The following is a 21,279-nucleotide window of genomic DNA, read 5'->3' as shown; positions in this document are numbered from 1 at the left end:
GCTTACACACGTGCAGGCAGGCTCACAGACACATCAGCATTCAAGAGCCATATGCAGCCACAAGGAGACACACAGGCTCAGCTTCTGAGTCATCATCATAACTAATGGATAATTTCTGCAGCTTTTGCTGGAAGAGGAGCTGGAGGAGGCCAAAAGATCCAGAGAAGTCTTCATGTCCCCAAGCCTAAGAGAAATGGTGCGTGGAAAGGGTGGTCCCTGGGGAAATAGGGAGGTGGGAAGAGTTTTCTACTCCCCTCCTCACTTGCCAAACAGGCCTGGGCTGAGGGGCTAAAGCTAGGCCTATGCTGCCCCCTGGTGCCTAAACTGATTCCCAGAACCCACCTCTTCCCCCTTCCCTGCAATTTGGATGGGCATGTGTGTGCAAGAATGCAGGAGTGCCTGACCAGGCAGTGGCGCAGTGGAAAGAGTGTCAGACTGGCACGGGGAGGACCCAGGTTCGAGACTCTAAGGTCACCAGCTTGAGCGTGGGCTCATCTGGTTTGAGCAAGGCTCATCAGCTTAAGCCCAAGGTCTCTGGCTAGAGCAAGGGGTCACTCAGTCTGCTGTACCCCCCCCCTCCCCATCAAGGTACATATGAGAAATCAAGCAATGAACAACTAAGGAACCGCAACAAAAAATTGATGATTCTCATCTCTCTCCCTTCCTGTCTGTCTGTCCCTCTCTCTGACTCTTTCTGGCTCTGCCACAAAAAAAATAAAAATAAAAATAAAAATTTGCAGGCCCAGCAAGGTAACAGACTCTGGAGACAGGCTGCTTGGGTTCAAATCCCGCCAACAGTGCTAAGAGCACAACTAGGTGATTCATTCTTTGTGCTTCAGTTTTGGCATCTGTAAAATGGAACAAATATTAGTCTTAACTCAAGGTTGTGAGAGTCAAATGTGATAATACATGTGAAGGCTTGGCACATGTAAACATTGGGCACTATTTTTATGGCTAAGAATAAATTAGACATGAGGAAGGCAGAAGGGCCTCCATCCTACATGGGTCCCTGGTTTGGGGGGGAATATTAGCTCCACTAGACTAAGCCTATTGGAGGTAAGTGTGTTCATGTGTTTACTGTGTCTGGAAGTCAGTGAATTCAAGAGGATGGAGAGCAGGTGTGGAGATGACCAGCAAGGAATCTGTCCTAGGATCAGGGTGTGTGCACATAGGCACTCACAACACACACAGTTTATATATGCTCTGTGGTGCCCACTCTGCCTGCACACATCCACAGACAGTAGCTCAATTCAAGCTTCACCACCTAAGGTTTCAAAAGGTCCAGGTTCCCCACACTTTTGCAAGAAAAGGGGAAGAATGAATGCAATCTCTGACTTTGCCTTCTTTTGGGAGGTAGGAAGGTAAGGGGCAAATATTGGTAGGGAAACAATATTTATTGTTATCTTCTCTAACTGATTGTACAGTGGGGATGTTGTGATGTCAGGGCAAGAACTCAGAATTTAGAGGCAAACCTGTTTTGGGTCTAATTCCATTTTGTGTCAACGCCTTAAATAGAGACAATAGTTACATCTATACTTTATACAGCCTAGGTTAGGGAGGTGTCTAGAGTGCAAGATTTAAGGAGGAACTCATCTTCAGGTTGTGCAATTGCAGGGTTGGCTAGATTTTCAGTAATGACACCCATGCTGTATGGCCCTGAGATGAGTGCTGTTCTTGCCTCACCCTCCTCCAGGTCCTATCATCCCACCAAGTGGCTGTTAAGATTGCACAAAAGAAAGCATAGGAAAAAAAGAACTTTGTGGTCAGTGCACTGCAGATGGAAACCAATTTGGTGAATGTACTAGCTTGCTAGGGCTGCCATAACAGAGCACCACAAGCTGGGTGGCTTAAATAACACCTAGAGGGACACCTAGAGGATGGGGGAGACCAGGGAGGTCTTCCTGGAAGAGGTGATGCACAAACTAAATCTTGAAGGAAAAAAGCAGTTATTTAAGCAAAGAACAAGAGAAGAGTTAAACCAGGAAGAGGAAATAGCCTATGCAAAAGCATGGATACATTGGGAGTGCAGTACTTTCTGGAAATGGCTAGTAGTTGGCATTCTACTAGCTATACTTTAAAACATCTAAGCTCTGCCCTGGCAGATAGCTTGGTTGGTTAGAGCATTGTCCCGAAGTGCAGAGGTTGCCGGTTTGATCCAAAGTTAGGGCACATACAGGAACAGATTGATGTTCCTGTCGCTCTCTTCCTCCCTTCCTCTCTTTCTAAAAAATTCAATCAATCAAGCCTGACTGGTGATGGTGCAGTGGATAGAGCGTTGACCAGGGTCACTGAGGACCCAGGTTTGAGACATCGAGGTCGCCAGCTTGAGCGCAGGCTCATCTGGCTTGAGTGCAGGCTCACCAGCTTGAGCATGGGATCATAGACATGATCTCATGGGTTGCAGGTTTGAGCAAGGAGTCACTGGCTCAGCCTGAGACCCGTGGTCAAGGCACACAGGAGAAGCAATCAATGAATAACTAAAATGACACAACTACGGGTTGATGCTTCTCATCTCCCTTTATGTCTGTCTGTCTCTTTGTTTCTGTCTCTAAAAAAACCCCAAAAACCTAAAATCAAAAGTGATAAATGCCACATTTTAGAAAAAATAAGCCCTGTACATTTTATCTTACAATGATGTGAGATAGAACTATGTGCCCAACACGGTAGCCACTAACCAAATGTAGCTACTTAATTTTAATTTAAAAATTCAATTTCTCAGGTGCACTAGTCACATTTTAAATGCTCAATAGTCACATATGGGTAATGGCTACTATATTATCACAGACATGGGGCATTTCCATCATTACAGAGAGCTCTATGGGATAGTGCTGATAGCCCTCATTTTACAAATGAGTAGATTGCAGTGTGGAAAGGTTAAATAACTCACTCAAGCCCAAAAAACTGACAAGTAAGCTGGGATTTGAATCCAGTTAGTCTGGTACAAGCACTGTTGTCCTTAAGCTGTATGCTATACATTTTCTCCCATCCAAATACTAACTGGGCCTGATCATGCTTGGTTTCTGAGATCAGATGAGATCGGGCATAGTCATGGTGGTATGGCTGTAGACAACATTTTCTCAATGGAAGGTGAAATAGCTGGCTCTTATAAAGGAAGAGGAATGTATATAACTATCCAAGCAAGCAGTAATAGTGCATACTCAGCAGCAAGCCTGTCTCCTCTGCAGACAAAGTTTGGATTTTGTACAGGTGCTCCCCTCCCATGCATTCATGGGATGAATCTTAGTGGTGTAGTCAGTCACAGTGCTTCCATTACCTTGGCCAATAGGACCTTAGGGGATTCTTGGGAAATATCTTGTTCTTCTTCAATGCCAAGACCACATGTGAGACTGGAACAGCTGCAACCATGCAACTGTGAAGAGAGACACTGTCAGCCATTGAGGATAAAATGACAGTATAAAGAGGTTAAAAAAACTCTCTGTGAATCAACCAGCCTTCAACCTGCTCTAGACCTCTTCATTGTTCAGTCTGCTCTAATCAGGTTTTCTGTTACTTGCTGCTAGATGCACCCCTAACTGAGATCTTGGTGGAGTGGAGCCATACTAACTATTGGAAATGGAGATCCCAGAGTGGGTTGACTGCTTGGAAAAATAAGTAGTACCTCTTTAAAGGAAAGAGCATCCTCAAACAAGCAAAGAGAAACAAGGACAATCTGAGCTAAAGGTAGTCCAGGGCTTTGTGCAAGGATGGGGGTGGAGAACAGTGCATGAGTGGTCTGGAAGAGGAGGCGCTGGGCTGAGTGGAGAAGGGTAGATGCCCATTGAGGTCATAGGATGACAGGATGTGAGTAATGGTGGGTCAGCTGACCTCAAGATTCTAAATGAAGCCCCTGGACTGTCAGAAGCTTGTTGTGGCCAACAGATCTTCACCTCCAGATGGACAAGTAGCAGCCCTGGTGGGTGGGCAAAGTCAAGCATCTCTGGATGGAGCCAGCTGTGGTCAGAATTGAGCCTCTACAAGAAAATTTCAGCCCTCTAACTAGCACTGTAATTTCTGTCTTCTCTCTCTCTCTCTCTGCTTTCTCTCTCTCTCCCTCTTCTTCCCTTTCTCTCTTTCTTTCTCTTTTCCCTGTACAGGGTGGGACAAAAGTAGCTTTACAGTTGTGAGTACACAAAAACAAGAGTTTATTTTTATATTATTATTTATTATTATGTTATATTCCATACCAACAACTGTAAACCTACTTTTGCCCCATCCTGTATGTGTATATAAATATATCTCCTGGATATCAGTACCTTGTCAGATCAATATTTTGCTTACCTTTTGGCTTTTTTTATTTATTGATTTTAGAGAGGGAGGGAGACAGACAGAAACATCAATCCATTTCTTTTTTTTTTTTCTTAGCGAGAGACAGACTGGGGCAGACATGCAGGAAGGGAGAGAGATGAGAAGCATCAACTTGTGGCACTTTAGTTGTTCATTGATTGCTTTCTCATATGTGCCTTGATGAGGGGGTGGGGGTGGAGGCTCCAGCTGAGCTAGTGACCCCTTGCTCAAGCCAGCAACCTTGGGCTTCAAGCCAGTAATCTTGGAGTCATGTCTGTTATCCCATGCTCAAGCCAGCGACCCTGCACTCAAGCTGGTGAGACTGCGCTCAAGCTGATGAGTCTGCACTCAAGCCAGCAATCTTGGGGTCTCAAAATAGGGTCCTCCACATCCCAGTCTGATGCTCTATCCACTGCGCCACCACCTAGTCAGGCAGCTTTAGTTTCTTAATGGTGTCTTTGATGAGTAAAAGTTTTAAATTTTGATGCTTATCAATTCATTTTCTTTCTTTTTTTTTTTTTTTTGTATTGTGGAAAATTTTAATAAAGATTATTAGGTATTCATCCCTATAAAATTTAAGATTAATGTAAATAATCATATACATTCTTGTCATGTAGTAGGTGCTCCATAAATATAAGTTGATTTTTTTAATGATTTTAATTTATTGTGTTTACATAGATTCAAGTGTCCCACCAAATATATCTCCCCCACCCCCATGTTCCCCTCAGCCCCCCTTTTTCCCTCTCTCCCCAATGCCTATTGCTTTCTATGACTCAAAATGTTTTCCTACCTCCAAGTCATGAAAATATTTTGTATTTTCACCTAAAAGCTTTATGATTCCCTGACCAGGTGCTGGCACAGTGGATAGAGCATTGGCCTGAGCCCCTGATGATCCACGTTTGAAACCCTGAGGTCACTGGCTTGAGCGTGGGCTCGTTTGGCTTAAGTGCGGGCTCACCAGCTTGAGTGTGAGGTCGCTGGCTTGAGCATGGGATCATAGACATGACCCAAAGGTTGCTGGCTTGAAGCCCAAGGTCGCTGGCTTGCGCCCAAGGTTGCTGGCTTGAGCAAGGGATAACTGGCTCAACTGGAGCCCTCTGGTCAAGGCACATATGAGAAAGCAATCAATGAACAGCTAAGGTGCCACAACAAAAAAATGATGCCTCTCATCTCTCTCCCTTCCTGTCTGTCTCTCTCCCTCCCTCTCTTGCTAAAATAAATAAATAAAAAATAAATAAAAGCTTTATGATTTTAGCTTTTATGGCTTAGATCTATGATCCATTTTGAATTAATTTTTGCATATGGTGTGAAGTAGGGGTTAAGGTTTACTTATTTCTCCCACACAGTATTCAGTTGTCCCAGCACCATTTGTTGAAAAGACATTTCTTTCCTCATGTATTACTTTGATAACTTTATCAAATCAAGTGATCATTAAGTGTGAGTCTATTTCTGGCCTTTTGTTCTGTCCCATGGATCTGTTTGTCAATCCCTATGCCAACACCACACTGTCTTGAAGTTAAGTAGTTTAAGTCCTCTAGTTTTTCTTAGCATTGGGATTTTAAAAGCTTCCCAGGTGATTCCAATGTGCAGCCCAAATTTGCAAACTTTAGGAACATTTTAATGTGAGCCAAAGTTTCCAGACCCATCTTTCTCTGTCCTTATTCTCTAGGGCAATATGATAAACCAATTAATAAACTTAATCCTACCTCCTTAGTTTGAAGTCCTCTTCCTCTCCAGCTTAATGGCTGATACATTAAAGACTTCACCAATTTTTCACTGGGTTCTCCACAACTTCTAGAAATAAAAGTCTAAGTCTTTAGTATGGCTAAAATCACTCTTTGTGATTAAGCTCCCTCATACTTCATCCATTATCCTCCCCAATAAATACCTTAAACGTCAGCCATATCATATTTGTTGCTCAAGTATTTCCTTTTTTTTTTTTTTCTGTATTTTTCTGAAGCTGGAAACGCGGAGAGACAGACAGACTCCCGCATGCGCCCGACCGGGATACACCCGGCCCGCCCACCAGGGGGCGACGCTCTGCCCCTCCAGGGCGTTGCTCTGTTGCGACCAGAGCCACTCTAGCGCCTGGGGCAGAGGCCAAGGAGCCATCCCCAGCGCCCGGGCCATCTTTGCTCCAGTGGAGCCTCGGCTGTGGGAGGGGAAGAGAGAGACAGAGAGGAAGGAGAGGGGGAGGGGTGGAGAAGCAGATGGGCGCTTCTCCTGTGTGCCCTGGCCGGGAATTGAACCCGGGACTTCTGCACGCCAGGCCGACGCTCTACCACTGAGCCAACTGGCCAGGGCCTCCTTTTTTTTTTTTTTTTTTTTTTTTTAATGTTAGTTCATGTCTTCTATTAACCCATATACAATTACTTGTCTTCTGGTTTGTTGAAGTAATAGGTCAGACATTTGCCACAATTTCTGTCAAAGTGCCTGGCCATAAAAACTCCAGCACCATATTCACCCAAAGGGCACTCCTGACAAAGGTGATTGGTTTTGCCGTTCTCTTTCACCTCTTTCAGGACTGCCAGTGTACCCTTCTTTCTCTTATGCTCACTCTTCCTGGGAGTGGTGTAAGACTTCTTGTCTTAGCACCACCTCAAAGTCTCAACACAAGGTGAAGAGTGGATTACTTTTGTGTTATAGTCAGACTTTCATCTTCCAGTTACTTGCCAGCAAAGGTCAGTCTTTGCTGATCAGGAGGAATTCCTTTCTTATCCTGGATCTTGGCCTTGACATTTTCTTTTGTATCCAAGGGTTCAATCTTGAGAATGATGATCCTCCTCATAAGGGTTTTCATGAAAATCTGCATCTTGGTGGTGGTTCCACCACAGATGGCAGATTGGAAAGCTTCCTTAAGTGTTTTAAACTTCCTCATGTCTCCCTGCCTTTGCCTGTCCGCCAGCCTAAAACACACTTTCTTCCTATCATTGCTTGTCATTTCCTTCTCTTTCAAAGTGTAGCCTGGCATCATCTACACTGCTTGCTTTGACCCCCCCCCCTTATCTGGAATAAAAATCCTGCCCTGGTTCCCATGGCCCTCTGAGCTTGCCTTTATCATAGACATTAAGCTACTGTGTTATAACTGTCAATCATCTTGTTGCACAACTCCACTAATCTGTATGCTTCCTGAAGGCTGAGGCTGTGCTTCTATCTCTTTTCCCCAATGCCTACGAATGTGCTTGAGATATATAATAAATGTTATTAAATGTATAAAAACTGGGCTTCAATCAGCATTGTGATTTGGGACAGATTTCCTTAATTTCTTTGAGCCTCTATTTTCATAACTAAAAACTGGAAATAACACCCAGACTCAAGGAAGTTAACCTATGTAAAATTCGTTGCAAGACTTGGTTCGTGGTAAGCATTAGCTCAATAAATCTTGGTTCTCTTTGCACATTGCACCACCAGACCTTTCAGAAACACCCTTCCTATTTACATTTCTTTAGATGACCACTAGGTGGTGTGAGTCTCTGGCTTGACATTCAGTTCTGGAGCAGCCCTTTTAATGCACCAATCCCAGTGCCCCTTACACTCAGACAGGAAAAAACGTTTAATGATTTGCTGTGAGATCCAAAGAAGATATCTCTCCCACAGCAATTTCTTTGCTTATTGTCACCATTCTAGGTATCCTGATTATGGACTACAGAGAATTCCTTTTTCTCTTTTAAGTGAGAGGAGGGGAGATAGTGAGACAGACTTCCGCATGTGCCCCAACTGGGATCCACCGGGCAACCTCATCTGGGGCTGATGCTTAAATCAACCAAGCTATCCTCAGTGCCTGAGTCTGACATGCTCAGACCAACTGAGCTATCCTCAGCACACGGGCCCATGCTCAAACCAATCAAACCACTGGCTACAGGACGGGAAGAGGAGTAGATGGTTGCTTCTCCTGTGTGCCCTAACCAGGAATTGAACCCAAGATGTCCATATGCTGAACCAACGTTCCATCCACTGGGCCACTGCCCAGGGTGAGAATTCCTCTTTGATTGTCCACTACTTTAGTTATAATTCTAACCCAAGATTTGAAAATGGAAAATGCTTTATAAAAAATATTTTTATTTATTTATTCATTTTTTTAGATAGGGGAGAGAGAGAGAGAGAAGGGGGGAGGAGCAGGAAGCATCAACTCCCATATATGCCTTGACCAGGCAAGCCCAGGGTTTCAAACAAGCAACTTCAGCCTTCCAGGTCGATGCTTTTAGCCACTGCACCACCACAGATCAGGATGGAAACTGTTTCTTAAAAACAGAAGTGGGTAGCCCAACCAGGCGGTGGCGCAGTAAATAGAGCGTCGAACTGGGACACTGAGGACCTAGGTTCGAAACCCCAAGGTCGCCAGCTTGAGCGCGGGCTCATTTGGCTTGAGTGCGGGCTCACCAGCTTGAGTGCGAGGTCGCTGGCTTGAGAGTGGGGTCATAGACATTACCCAAAGGTATCTGGCTTGAGTCCAAGGTTGCTGGCTTGACAAGGGATCACTCACTCTGCTGAAGTCCCCCAGTCAAGGCACATACGAGAAAGCAATCAGTGAACAACTGAGTTGCCACAACAAAGAATTAATGCTTCTCATCTCTCTCCCTTCCTTTCTATCCTTATCTGTTCCTCTCTCTGTCACCAAAACAAACAAACAAACAAACAAACAAACAAACAAACCAGAAGTGGGGAGAAAAGAAACTGAGGCAGAGGATTGCATAATGAGTGGTATAGAAGAAATACAGAGATGCTTACAGCCACATCCCATTCAAAAGAAATTATGATTGTCTCCACCAGCACAGGCACCTGGAGTCCTAATACTGCTCTCAGCCTTCCCATCAATCAATTAAGAACTCCTAATTATGGGTAGATACAAAAAAATAAAAGACATCCTTGCCCTTAGGGAGTTTATGGTCTGGTAGCAGACACAGAATCCACAAAATTAAGTGCTAATGTCTAGGTACTGAGGCTATCTTGAGTGCAAGTTTGGAACAGGAGGGACAGGCACAGGGAGATTAATAGGAGGGCTTTTCTGAGGAGGGTAGGGAAGTGCTGGGAGAACAGTATAATTAAAGGCTCAGGTAGAAATATGCATTCTCATCTTATGGTGACAGCCTCAGCAGTTCATATACTGGGCATCCAACAACTTCAATAGATTGTGTAGAAATCAAGCAAGGAGATTCCAAGTAGCCAATATAAAAAGAGGGCTGGATATGTGTGTACAATATTTTACACACACAAGATAAGTGAAAAAAGCAAGTTACATAATAGTATATACTATATGAGCTCATTTGTGGTTTTAAATTGTTTATGTATATTTGTTTTTTATTTATTTTTATTTTTAAAAAAGCCCTCTTGGAAGGGGATCCATGGAACTTTCAGTAGTGGTTACTGAGGGTGGGGTAGAAGAATGGTAGTGTGAAGAGCAGCAAGTTTACTTTTCACTTTGTACTTTCCTATAACTGAGTGTTTATAACCACTAATTATTACCATTTTGATAATATAAATATAATATACCATTTTTATAATAATATAAAGTTAAAAATAAATACACATTCACATTCAGGAGCTGGTAGGTGTTGGGAAGTAGCAAATAAGTGTTGGCATGCTGGCTGGGGCCAAACTTTGGAAGTCTATGACTGGGAGAAGAGTTCATATTTGACTTAGTTGTCTATAGACACCCAGTAGATGTTTGCCAGCCGGGAAGAGACTAAACAGGGATAGCCGACTGAGAAAGATTCACATGTGTAAGGTAGCTAGCAGGGAGAAAAATGAGACTGCCCTCTCACAAGCTACATATGGTCACTTCGTATAGCTTTTTTCTCTCAAAGATGTCTGAAATCTGTTTCAATCTGATTTCTCTTGGACCATAATACTGGGAGAGGGTCCTGGGAGAGGAAGGAGTCTAGAAGGCATTCATTAAAAACATTTAGTGAGTACCTGCCATGTGCCTGTCAATGTGTCAGCCCATGAGGGTTGCATAAAAGGATGAGTAAGATCCCACCCCTGTGTGAAGAAACTCTGGCAGTGGAAATGGAGGAAATCTGAGCTTTATTTCAAAGGAAAAAGTAGCAGGCCTTGAGCAGACTTGCAAGATTAGACATAATTAGCAAAGAGTCTGAGGTTTCTAGCCTGGGAGACTAAAGGTAGGTGGCCTGGGCCTGGAGCAAACCGAGCCCAGAGGGAGCTCTGGTTTGGGGGAAAGGTCTAGTTCCCTCTGGATTCCTCTGTTGCTCTCACTGCCATCAAGGGACAAGTCCGCCATGCTGTTCCGCTTCCTGCAAGGGACACACTTTTCTGCCAGGCAGGACTTGGGACCCTTTCTTTACTAGAATTTTAAAAGGGAGAAGCGTAGTGCAACCCTTTCTCATCTCTAAAGTCAATTTCTGACAGCCAAAGTCGCCTGCTGTCTCCCTGAATTCTGACTTCCAGACAACAGAAAGTCACACACCCTTAAAACATCGCCCAGAAGGGGGCAGTGGCCAGAAGCACATTAACCGGTCTTTGGAAACCGCCAGGCGTCTTCTGGACTCAAAGTAGCATTCCCGTACCAGCTCAGGGCCCAGACAAAGGTCCGGCACTCAGCAGACACCCACTCAGAACTCGAGTCCAGAGTCCCTCATCTTATTCCAAATCCCTGTTGCTTGTAATCTTAAACCCCGACTTGGTGAAATGCCAGTCAGAAGGTATAAAAAAACAAAACATCATACAAAAAAATAAATGAGCCCCGACCTCTTGGGGCGAAGGGGTGGCCCCCACCCGCTGGTGACTCACCTCCCTCCAAACTAGAGCCTGCCCCTCCCGCGCCCGGTGCCAGGCAAGTAGGGCGGGGCGGGTACTAAGGTGGGCTCCATCCCCAATCCCTAGACAGGCGGACAAGCTGCAGCGTGTCCCCGCGGGTGTCCTTGTTTACCCCAGCCCTGGAGCGAGGTGGGGGCGGGTCCTCGCGGCCCCTCCCCCACCCCGCCTCCCCGGGCGCAGACCTCAACGCGGGTCCCAGTCTTACAAAGTCTCCAAATCAAAGCTCAGCCTTCCCCCCCCCCCCCCGTATCTTCCCTGCGGGTGGGCGGCCCCTGCCCTTACCCCAGGCAGGCGAAGCGCAGTCAGGGCACCTCAAGGAAATCAGACCTCGGCCCAGACTTCCAGGTTTTGGATTCCCAGAGCCGGCCTAAAATCATAGGGCATTACACCGAGTTTCAAAGAGAAGCCGCTCCACTCTCCTCGCCCACTGCCCAATCACCCCTCGTCCCTTCAGCAATTTGCAGATAGGTGGAAAAGGCCCAGTCAGGGGAGAGGACGATCCCGACCCCAAAACAGCTAACCACCCCACGACACCCTCACTCTCGAACCGCTGGCCAGAGGTCCAAATCTCACAGCTGCCCAGTCTTCCCCACCCCAGGGCAGCGCGCCAAGTCGGCGCATGCGCACTCACCGGACTGCCGCGTAGCTCACCCCCACCACCACCTTTTTTTCTTTCCCCGCCCCTTCTCTCCCTCCCTCCTTTGCCCTTCCCCTCCCTCCCCCTCAGCCCGCCCGGCGGCACCTCAGTCCGGGGAACAGTGGTGTGAGCTCCAGGCCCGTGCACTGAGGAGGCAGAAACGAGGGGAGCCCCCAGAGCTCCATCAGGCCCCCTCCAAGGGCTCCCCAACCCGGTCCACGCCCCCACCCCCACCCCGCCTCCTTCCAATTGTGCATTTTTGCAGCCGGAGGCGGCTCGGAGATGGGGCTGTGAGCTTCGCCCAGGGAGGAGGAAAGAGGAGCAGAGAGAAAAGCAGGGAGTGAAGGGTTTGGATTTGGGAGCAGGGGGCGTACCCTCGTAAGCCGATCTCCCACGAGGGGCTCCTAACTCTGTCTCTTCACCCACGCCCCTGGTGCGCGTTGCCGAAGGACAGGACAAGAATAGAGGAGGAGGAAAGGAGGAAAAAGGGGGACCCCCCAATTGGGGGGGGCGACGGCGAGAAGTAGCAGTACCAGAGAGTAGGGGGCTGCTGCTTGCATCAGCCAACACCATGCTGACCCCGCCGCAGCTGCTGTTGCTGCCCCTGCTCTCAGCTCTGGTCGCAGCCGCTGTCGACGGTAAGTGAGATTCCGCGGCCCCCTTGAACCGCTGGGAACACTCACTCCCCAGCCCCCCCCCCCCCCCCCCCCGCTCTTGCATTCGGATGGGGAAGAGAGACGCGGAAAGGGGGCCCTTTTGTTATCCCAGTCCAGCTGACACAGCAAGGGCCCGACCGGGGTGGGGTGGGGGGTGGGAATGGGGGTTCGATTTGGAAGATGTAGCCCTAGGCAAATGATGCTTCTTGGGGGACCCCTAGCCCAAACAAAGACCAGAAGCCTGGGAAGGGAGAGAAGGGTTCCCCATTTTTCTGATCCCGGGATCCAGAGGCCTTCTCTTCCTATCTGTGGTTGGGGAGGGCCTCCATCTCCTCTACATCCTCCACCCCTCCACCCCTCATCTGAATTGTGAAGGAATCCGGATTTGCAATACAGGGCTGCAAGGGGAGGGGATGGGGGGCTCTTGCAGTGGCCTCTGAACCTGAAAGGGGGAACTTGATCAGGAGTGTCCCACTGGGCAGAGGGCAGGCAGGCCCGAGATGTCTGTGGGTGGAAAGGGAGGGCCACGGAGAGGGCCCCCTGCTTGGATGTGGAATCTGGGCCTGGGAGACCAGGCTTGGAGGCCTGGGTCCGGGATCCAGCCGGCTGCCCGCCGGGGTCCCGACATGAGCACTTCCCCCTCTCAGGGCCTCTGTCAGTAGCCTGACTAGTGCTGTATTGGGGGACAGAGGAGAAGCAGGCTGATGCTATGTGACTTTCAATTTTCCTTCTTAATTCCTGGGAGCTTTGAAATGAAGAACGTCAGATGTCATGGTTGGGGAAGGGGACTGGAAAATGGCCTGGAATGCTGAGGTGGGAGGGTGGAAGAAGGCTGCTTTCTGACTTCTGGCTTGATCACAGTTTGGACAGGAAGGAGAGTTAGAGATTAGATGAGGGTTATGGCTATACCCCTAACCCCCAATTCTCTGCTCCTTTGGTAAATGTGTTTATTTCTCTCCAGCGTTCCCCCTCCTCCTCCCATATACACACACTTTCTATACTGCAGTTAGGTTTGGGTTAGAACTGTGTCCTTTGGGGGAAATGGGGTGCCTCTTTTCCTTTTCATATCAGCTATTTTCTTCACTTACTTGTGAGTCACTGGTTCAAGTCTTGCCCAAGCTTTGATCTGGGGTCAGGGGTTGGGTTGAACTGGGCCCCTGATTTGAGAAGGGGTGGGATCTCAGTGCTTCCGTCATTTTAGTTCTGTCATCCGAGAAAAAACTGGGCCCAATAGTGTCATGCACCCCTCCTCCACCGTCTAAATTTTGCCAGGTTGGGATTGGGAAAGTTTTTCTCTGAAACTAGATAATTTTACCCTCTCTTCCCCTACCCACAAAGTGCTTCAGTTGGGAGAGGGGGTTAGGGGGTCAGGAAGTAGCTGTGCCCAGAAAAGTATACTCAGTAGCTCTCAATGATGCTATCTTGGGAACTGTCTGCTCCTGCACCACCTCCCCATACTACCTCAATTATCTGCCCAAGAGGCGGTAAAGAGGATTTTCCCTCTAGACCAGCCCTCACAGCTAACCCTTGCTCTTGACTTTCTCTCTTATGAATGTTGTTTCCTCTTGTTATCAGCCCTGTGAGGTGGGAGGGGAAACTAAGGCAGAGAGATCTGGATGAACCACTTCTGGGAGGGATAGAAAAAAAAAATGTGAGAGACCATCAGGAACCCCATGCTGGAGGGTAGATGGAGTTAGAAGAAAGGGGTGGGTCTCTGTGAAGAGGAGAAAAGATCCCCAGCCCAGTCAGGCATGGCCCAGGTAGCATCACTCCTTGGGTTCTAAAGCAATTCTATTTGCCACACCAAGTTGGTTGGTGGTGAATGGAAGAGGGAGACTGGATATGTTCTCCTTTACTGCCTGCCTACCCTTAAATTTTTCACTCAGTCTGCAGCTATAACTGCAGCTCAAATCAAACTGTATTCAAAGTCTCAGGGTAAGGATCTTCCCGAAGCACACACTACTGTTCTTACCTTGGCAGTGGGAATATGAATCATGGGTCCCACTTGCTATCGGTCAGAAAGGATAATTGCACAGGCCTGTAGGGCCAGCGCTATCCAGGCAGCCTAAGGGATTCCCTTATCCCTACCCCTGCCCTTAAGTCCCAAGCCCACAGACATAGAACTTCCTCCTTCATGTTTGAGAAAAAGAAACCTCCTGGCCCCAACTTACCTGACTTAGTGTCTAGCCTTCCTTGCTGTTGCTCTCACAGGCCTTGCTGCTCTTCCTCCAGGAGAATTGCTGTGGGATCCTCCCCACCTCTTTTGCATTCTCTACTCTGCCTGAACCCACATCGGGGTCCCCTTCTCTTTGGGGAACAATTTCACTCCCTGCTATAGACAGATTTGAGTGTACTTGCTGTCAATTCTGGGAGGATGGGGAGATAGATGGGGTGGAAATGGAAAGAAGGGTTATTGAGGATCCTGCTGAGATTAAGAACATTTTGTAGTGGGGAGGGCAGCTCCAGGCAGATCTGGCTCAGGGAAGAAGGCTGACTTCCTCCCTCTCTCCTGTCCCTCTCCACACACCCCCGTGAGCCAGTTCTCAGACAAGCTGGACAGTTGAAGTGAGTTATGGAGCTGAGGTGTTTGCTTCCTGGCTGTCTGAGAGAAGGTTGCAAACTCCTTTCTCCCCTGGTCAGACCCAGATCCTTGAACCTGTCCCCTTACCCTCATCTTTCAAAGCGGGGATAGGTAAGACATTGATTTTGGGATTAGGGGGATATTTTGAGGTTTGAGGCTATTTCTCAAGACTTCCTTTTCTTCTGATGTTGCTCCCCCTTCCTCCATTTTCTCCATAGTTTTTTTTGTCCCCATCCACTTCCCTATCACTGGACCTCCGAAGAGCCAGATCTTGTCCAAATGCTCCAGCTTTTCAAAATTCCTCCCTTACCTTTGGGAAGCCTTCCTTACCCGAGTCTAACTTTCTTTCCTCCTGCTGTAGTCTCAGCCTTGCACATCAGAAACCCAAACCTAGCTTATTCCTCCTCAGTAGTCTCTTTTTGGGCCGCTCCCCTCACTTCATGGACTCTCCAGCCTTCAAGTCCTCCAGCTCTGGATGGAGGGGACTCATCGCCCAATTGAGTGGGACCACGCAAGGGTCCTTGACCTGGTGGAGCTAATGGTGAGGTGTGAGAACTTAGTTCCACCCTTCTGTGTTCAGTCCCAGATTTCAGCCCAGTTAGCAGAATCCTGCATTGTTTGGAGAAGGAAGCAGTTGGCTCTGGAATACTTCCTGCGTCATGGCCCCAGGCATCAGTGTAAAACTTCCCTGGGAGAGAGGTGAGGGATTGTGGGGGAGAGGCATTTGCCCCTTTTGCTTCTCCTGAGGAGATCAGAGTCTTCCCAAGTTTTGGCTTCCGTGGTTGAAAATCCCCGTCTTCCTTCTTCCCACCGTCCAGATTCTATGGCAGGCAGATCTGATTCTGGGTCTCTCTTGGGTCAGACATTGCTAGGGCAGGAACTCTGTCTCCCTAAATCAGGATATATGCTGCCCCCACCCTAATCATCTCAGAGGAGGGTTGTTATTATTCTCCATATTCATCCCAAGATAACTATGTCATTGTCTTGGCAACCTCTGGGCTACAGCACCATCTGATCTTTTCTTCCTCTGTCTGTCTATTGGTGTATGCCCTCTTGGCCTTTCAGAAACTCTTATCTCTCATCCTCTTGGTTCATCTTTCTTATTGTCCATCTTTCCTGGTATTCTCTGCCCTGTCTCTCTTTGTCTCTGTTACTCGCGTTGTCTCTGCCTGTCTTCATCCACCTCCATCCATGTCTCTTGGTAACCCAAAAGCCACCTGGAGCAAGCGTCTCGACTGGGTTTTCTCATGTGATCCCTGGCTCCCACCTCGACATTTTATGGTTATTCTTTTCTCTTCCAGGCGAGACTGGGAATATCCAGTTAAACAGTGAGACTTTTTATTTACGTTTCTTAAAATTCCTCTCTTTTTACTCCACTAATTTTGGGAATGGATTTTGGAGAGACTGTTCTGCAAAAGGGAACTTGATACCCTTTGTGGACTGAGTAAGAGGGAGAAAGGAGATATTTCAGAAAGGAGGGAGGTTAGACTTCTGGCAGAACTTCCTCATGGCCTGAGAATTAGAGAGAGATGTGGGGAATGGGTCAGGAGCTTAGAGCTCCTACGTCTGCTGAGGATAAGCCATGTGTGTGGGTTGGGGGTAGATGAGGAAAGCCTTTGAAGGCCTGGTGAGAGATATGATGACCTCTGGAGACATTTGAAGGGTCTGAATTTTACTTGTGGGGAAAGGAAAAGATGGTGGGGAGCTCACTTGTCAGGCTAATGTGCTGCTGAGTCAATATTGACTCAAGATGGGGGGCAGACCCTTCCCCTCCCCTGGCAGTCCAGGCCATCCTGTCTGTCCTTCTGTCCAGGCCGCAAGCAGAGGCCCAGACTCAGGAATGACAAAAATGTGTTTGAGCCTCACTGAGCTGCGGGAAAGAGCCACAGGGTAACACCCAAAATACATAAAATTTCAGTGAAAAGCTCTTGGTTTGGGTTTGGGAGGCCCTTGCTGCCCCACCCCCATACATTTGAAAGTTTAGATTCTTGCAGGCTCTGCTCCCTACCCCTTGGCCACCCCTGGCTCCTCTGTTCCCTTAGATATATAATGTAGTTCCCTTTAGGAAACATCCCTCCACACACGGCCTGTCTCTCCCTCTGCTGCATCTGCTCTCAAAAAAGGTCTCGAGGGTCTCTGATGAATTTCCTGCCTCAAGTCTCCTGGTCCTTTCAGAAGCATCACCTGAGGTCTCACCTCTCTTTCTCTCCCTCACTGCTCCCAAAGTGGTCAAGGAATGGGTCCCTTCTCTGAAGAAGACTCCCTCAAGGTCTGTGCTTTCCTCACTCTCTCTTCACTAGCCAGGGACTCTTATCCCCCACCCCACCCCAGCTCCAAGGTCCCAGAGTCGGATAAAGGACAACAGCCAAGGCTCAAACAGGGCAGTGGGGTCCGTGTGGTGTCCGGACACACAACCAACCCTACACCTCCTGCCCTGGCTCCAGCTTGGTGGCCCTGGGGGCCATTGCTGGGCCGGGTGCCTGGATTTGATGAAGGGGGGCAGGGGTGTTGGCCAGAGTTAGCATGGCGGTCACATTCATCTCCAAGCAAAGCTGAGAACAGACGGCCCCTGTGTCCTGGCGTTCTCTCTGCAACCTCTCTTACTCTCTTTCCTTTTTAGTCCTCTCCTCCTTCATCTCCGTCCTCTCTCTTCTCTCTTCTGTTCTGTTCTTGTTCTTCTCCTCCCTGCAGGCCACTACTACCCCCTGTGATCCCACTCCCCACTCCCAGCTTCAGAGGACCAAAATATTCTCCCTGCCATTTCCCTCCTTCATCCTCCTCCATCTGGTTCCATCATCATGGCCAATGAGGAAACCACCTGTGCAGTTACTAATGGCTCTGTGCCTTGGTTTCTTCATCTGTATGATGGGGATTGCAACTGTATCCACTGTTAATACAAAGTATTTCAGATCAGTGGCGGACTCATTCTGACCATGTTGTAAAGAGTTGCTCATATCATTAAGAGTTCTAATTCTCATGAGGGGCAGGAGGCAGGGAAGGCCAGTAGTTGATTGCAAACTTAAAGCTGAACTTAGGGCAGTGTTGTTCCCTTACCTAAGTTGTAGGCCACAAAAGTAGGTTTTCTAGGTGCTAGTATCAGATGCAGAAAGCTCAGCAGGGGAAAGTGGGGTTGGATGGAAGCTCTAAGCAGATTACCAGCTTTCTACCCTACCCCCACTGTAGCTCCCTCCCACCTCAGAGTGGGGCTTCCCTTGGCTGTGTAGACTGCCCCAAGTAGGTTATTTGTTTCTTTCCTCCCCTCTCTCCTTGAAGGAAATCAAAGACAGGCCTCAGCCTTCAAACTCCAGATTCCTGGAGCTTTCTCCACCATCCCTGACAGGAGGGAAGTTCTTTCACTTATCTCTCCACAATCCTTGCACTGCCCTGGCTCTTGGGACATGTGTACCCCCCAAGTCCCTCTGCCCCTGGGCCTGAAGAGATGCTGCTGTGGGATAGAGGGCCCTGAGAGCTCCTCTTCTTTCACTTCCCCATCCCCCACTCTCTTCCCTCTGCAAGAGCACATCTGGTTTGTGAATCTCTCTCATTCCAGCTTTCGGAGTTTGCCAGCTGCTGTTTCCTCTGTAGAGTTCAGGCCAAAAATGGGGGTGGGGACAGCAGGAGGGACAAAGTAAGGGCCAGAGGAGGGGGGATCAGGGCTGGGATGCAGAATGGAGGGGAGGTTGGAGTGACCAACCAGTGACCTCAGGCCGGGGCTGTGAGTTCTGGCCTAGGAGGCGTGGGGATGTGGACTAAGTCCAGGTGGAGGGGTATGGGGGTGGCATGGGGGCCGTTTCTGGGCTCCAAACAGCTCATCTGCCCCTGACTCCCATTCTACCACCCCACCCCACCCCCCGACAGTCTCGGCTGGCCAGGGGAAGAGGACAGTTCTCCGGCATGCTAACGAGGCTGACAAGGCTGGCGGGCGCTGTTTCCCTGGGAAGACCTCACAGCTGGCCCAGTGGGGCAATGAACTCAGCATTATCTACCTCTTCAAGGAGCCTTTATTCCCTGCTCAGGGTGGGGGGTAGGGGAGGAGGACTTTGGGGAGGCCTGGCCTGGCCATCCTTGATGTGTTTCCTGAACTTGGCTCTCATCCTGGCCAGGGGCCTGAATATAGTCCCCTCTGCCAGAGATAGAGGTTAGGGAGGGAGGACATCTTCTCCATGTGGCCTCCCTCAGACTCTGTTCCTCCCTGCTCAGAACCCTGACATACTTTACTTATACTCCATCCCAGCCCTGAGCTCACTGCCCTGCATTCAAGGTAGTGGTTGGTGTACAGCTGTCTTCCCAGGGGATGAGACTTCTGAAGGAGCACTTTGCTCCTCCTTGGCACCCCAGTGCCTAGTGCAGTGTCTGACACAGGGCTGGTCTCCAGTGCGTGCCAGCTGAATAGAACTGGAATTGACACAGGCTGAGGAAAAGGAGGTGAAGGGATGGGACACTGAGAGCCCAGCCCTGGGTGGGGGTGAAAGAGGGAGAAGAATTTCCTTCTCATGGAGGACATGGTGATGGGGTTGGGAGGAACAACTCTTGAGTATCTCTCAGTGGGAATGGGGAGACTAGTACAGACTGCACTGATTAAAACCTTAGAGTCAGCCCTGGCTGGATGTCTCAGTTGGTTAGAGAATCATCGGGCTAGACAGAGGTTGTTGGTTCGATCCCTAGTCAGGGCACATACAGAAACAGATTGTTTCTGTCTGTCTCTCTCTCTCCCTAAAGTCAATAAAACAAACAAACAAAAAAACCAGACTTAGAGTCAGCTCAAAACTGAGTGATCCCTAGTTTTGTCATTTGCCTGCTCTGTGACCCCACCTCTCTGAGGCCGGTTTCCTCATCTATAAAATGGTGGTGTTAGTAGTATCTACTTTGTTATGTTGTGGAGAGGATTAAATAAGATGATACTTGGAAAAAACTGGTTTACCACAGTTCCCGGCAGATGGCAGATATTGAGCCCACAATAAGAGTTAGTGTTACCATTCTTAATACCTCCTCAGAGAATGAGGTTAAGAGAATGGCGCAGGAGCTGAGAGGGTGAAGGGGTAGGACAAAAGAGGTCCTGGATGTAGTAACTTCATGGGTTGGCTGGGTTGAAATCAGCTCCCACAGATCACCCAGGCATCCTGCTGCTTTGACTTTCCAACTCTATTATCCTGAGCAGTCTTTTTTAACTAATTTATTTATTCATTTTAGAGAGAGGGGACAGAGAGAGAGAGAGAGAGAGAGAGTGAGAGAGAGAAAGGGGGGTGGAGCAGAAAACATCAACTCCCACATGTGCCCTGACCAGGGAAGCCCGGGGTTTTGAACGGGCAACCTCAGTGTCCCAGGTCGACGCTTTACCAACTGTGCCACCACAGGTCAGGCCATGCTGGGCAATCTTTATGCGCCTCTTACCCCTGAAGACATATACTGAAAGCCCTCCCTGGGGTCTAATGACAAGGGAAGCTACATCCTTAGAGAATTGAGGTGGAAGTGGGGCTCTCTGCTCTGCTGTACCCCTGCCCTGCCCTGGACAGCCTTGCCCTCCAGTCCCTCTCTGCTGATACCATCTTTAAGCTACTGCTGTGCTGAGGGCACCCCCACACACACGCTTTCCATCTAGAGCCTGGTGGTTAGGAGTTGGAGATGGAGGAGGGGTGATATGTTTCATGGACCAGGAGTGTCCCAGTGGGCAGAGGAGCAGAGAGGTTAGAAAAGACCAGCTGTGAGTTTCTAGTGGGAGGGAGAGGAAGATAAAGAGAAAACATGTCAATACCCCCTAAATGTCCCATCTTTCACTCAGTCAGCAAAGCTGAAAGTGTTGGTGCTTGTCCACAGTAACCCAGATAACAAGGGCTTTGACCCTGAGGGCTAGAGGAGGGGCACATTGGATAGGCAGCCTAGGGGGCTGGCTGGGTGTGAGGGAGGTGGCAGAAAAATGTGCTCCCTGTGTCCTTCTCCCACCCACAACAGGTACACAGTGTTCCAGGAGTGACACACAGCCCCCTGCCCCCTGGCCACTCCTCCCCCCTACACACACACATGGACTGTGGCTGAGAGAGTTTGGGCGAAATGGAGACTGATGTTGGGAAAAGAGGAGGACCCATACAGGGAGCTTTAGAGCCATAGAGTTGGCGTCCAACCTTCATTTACACCTGTTTTCTTTACTTGTCCCTAGTCCCCAAGACCTGCAGCCCTAAGCAGTTTGCCTGCAGAGACCAGATCACCTGTATCTCAAAGGGCTGGCGGTGTGATGGGGAGAGGGACTGCCCCGATGGATCTGATGAGGCCCCTGAGATCTGTAAGTATTTTTTGGATCCCTCCACCCAAACCCCTGACTTGTCTTTTTTGCCTTTAGGCCCAAGCAGTTT

The 21,279-nt window shown here is 48.6% G+C and overlaps 1 protein-coding gene, 1 long non-coding RNA gene and 1 pseudogene across 2 annotated transcripts in view; 1 reads left to right on the top strand and 2 right to left on the bottom strand.

Moving 5' to 3' along the window:
- Positions 1 to 137: 137 nt before the first annotated feature.
- Positions 138 to 3,353, bottom strand: LOC136395167 (uncharacterized). Its single transcript, XR_010749280.1, has 2 exons — positions 3,275 to 3,353; positions 138 to 848 (listed from the first exon to the last, which is right to left on the bottom strand). It is a non-coding gene; the product is annotated as an uncharacterized lncRNA (long non-coding RNA).
- Positions 3,354 to 6,653: 3,300 nt separating this feature from the next.
- LOC136393225 (ubiquitin-ribosomal protein eS31 fusion protein-like) lies at positions 6,654 to 7,096 on the bottom strand (annotated as a pseudogene).
- Positions 7,097 to 11,797: 4,701 nt separating this feature from the next.
- LRP1 (LDL receptor related protein 1) overlaps positions 11,798 to 21,279 on the top strand; it is an 81,349-nt gene continuing 71,867 nt past the window's right edge. The window contains exons 1-2 of the mRNA XM_066369449.1: positions 11,798 to 12,333; positions 21,087 to 21,209. Coding sequence (XP_066225546.1) covers positions 12,267 to 12,333; positions 21,087 to 21,209 — 190 coding nt within the window. The 5' untranslated portion in view covers positions 11,798 to 12,266. The remainder of the gene's footprint in view (positions 12,334 to 21,086; positions 21,210 to 21,279) is intronic.

This window comes from Saccopteryx leptura, chromosome 2, assembly GCF_036850995.1.
Source record: "Saccopteryx leptura isolate mSacLep1 chromosome 2, mSacLep1_pri_phased_curated, whole genome shotgun sequence".
Taxonomy (NCBI): Eukaryota; Metazoa; Chordata; class Mammalia; order Chiroptera; family Emballonuridae; genus Saccopteryx; species Saccopteryx leptura.
This window is presented reverse-complemented; position numbering and strand designations above follow the sequence as displayed.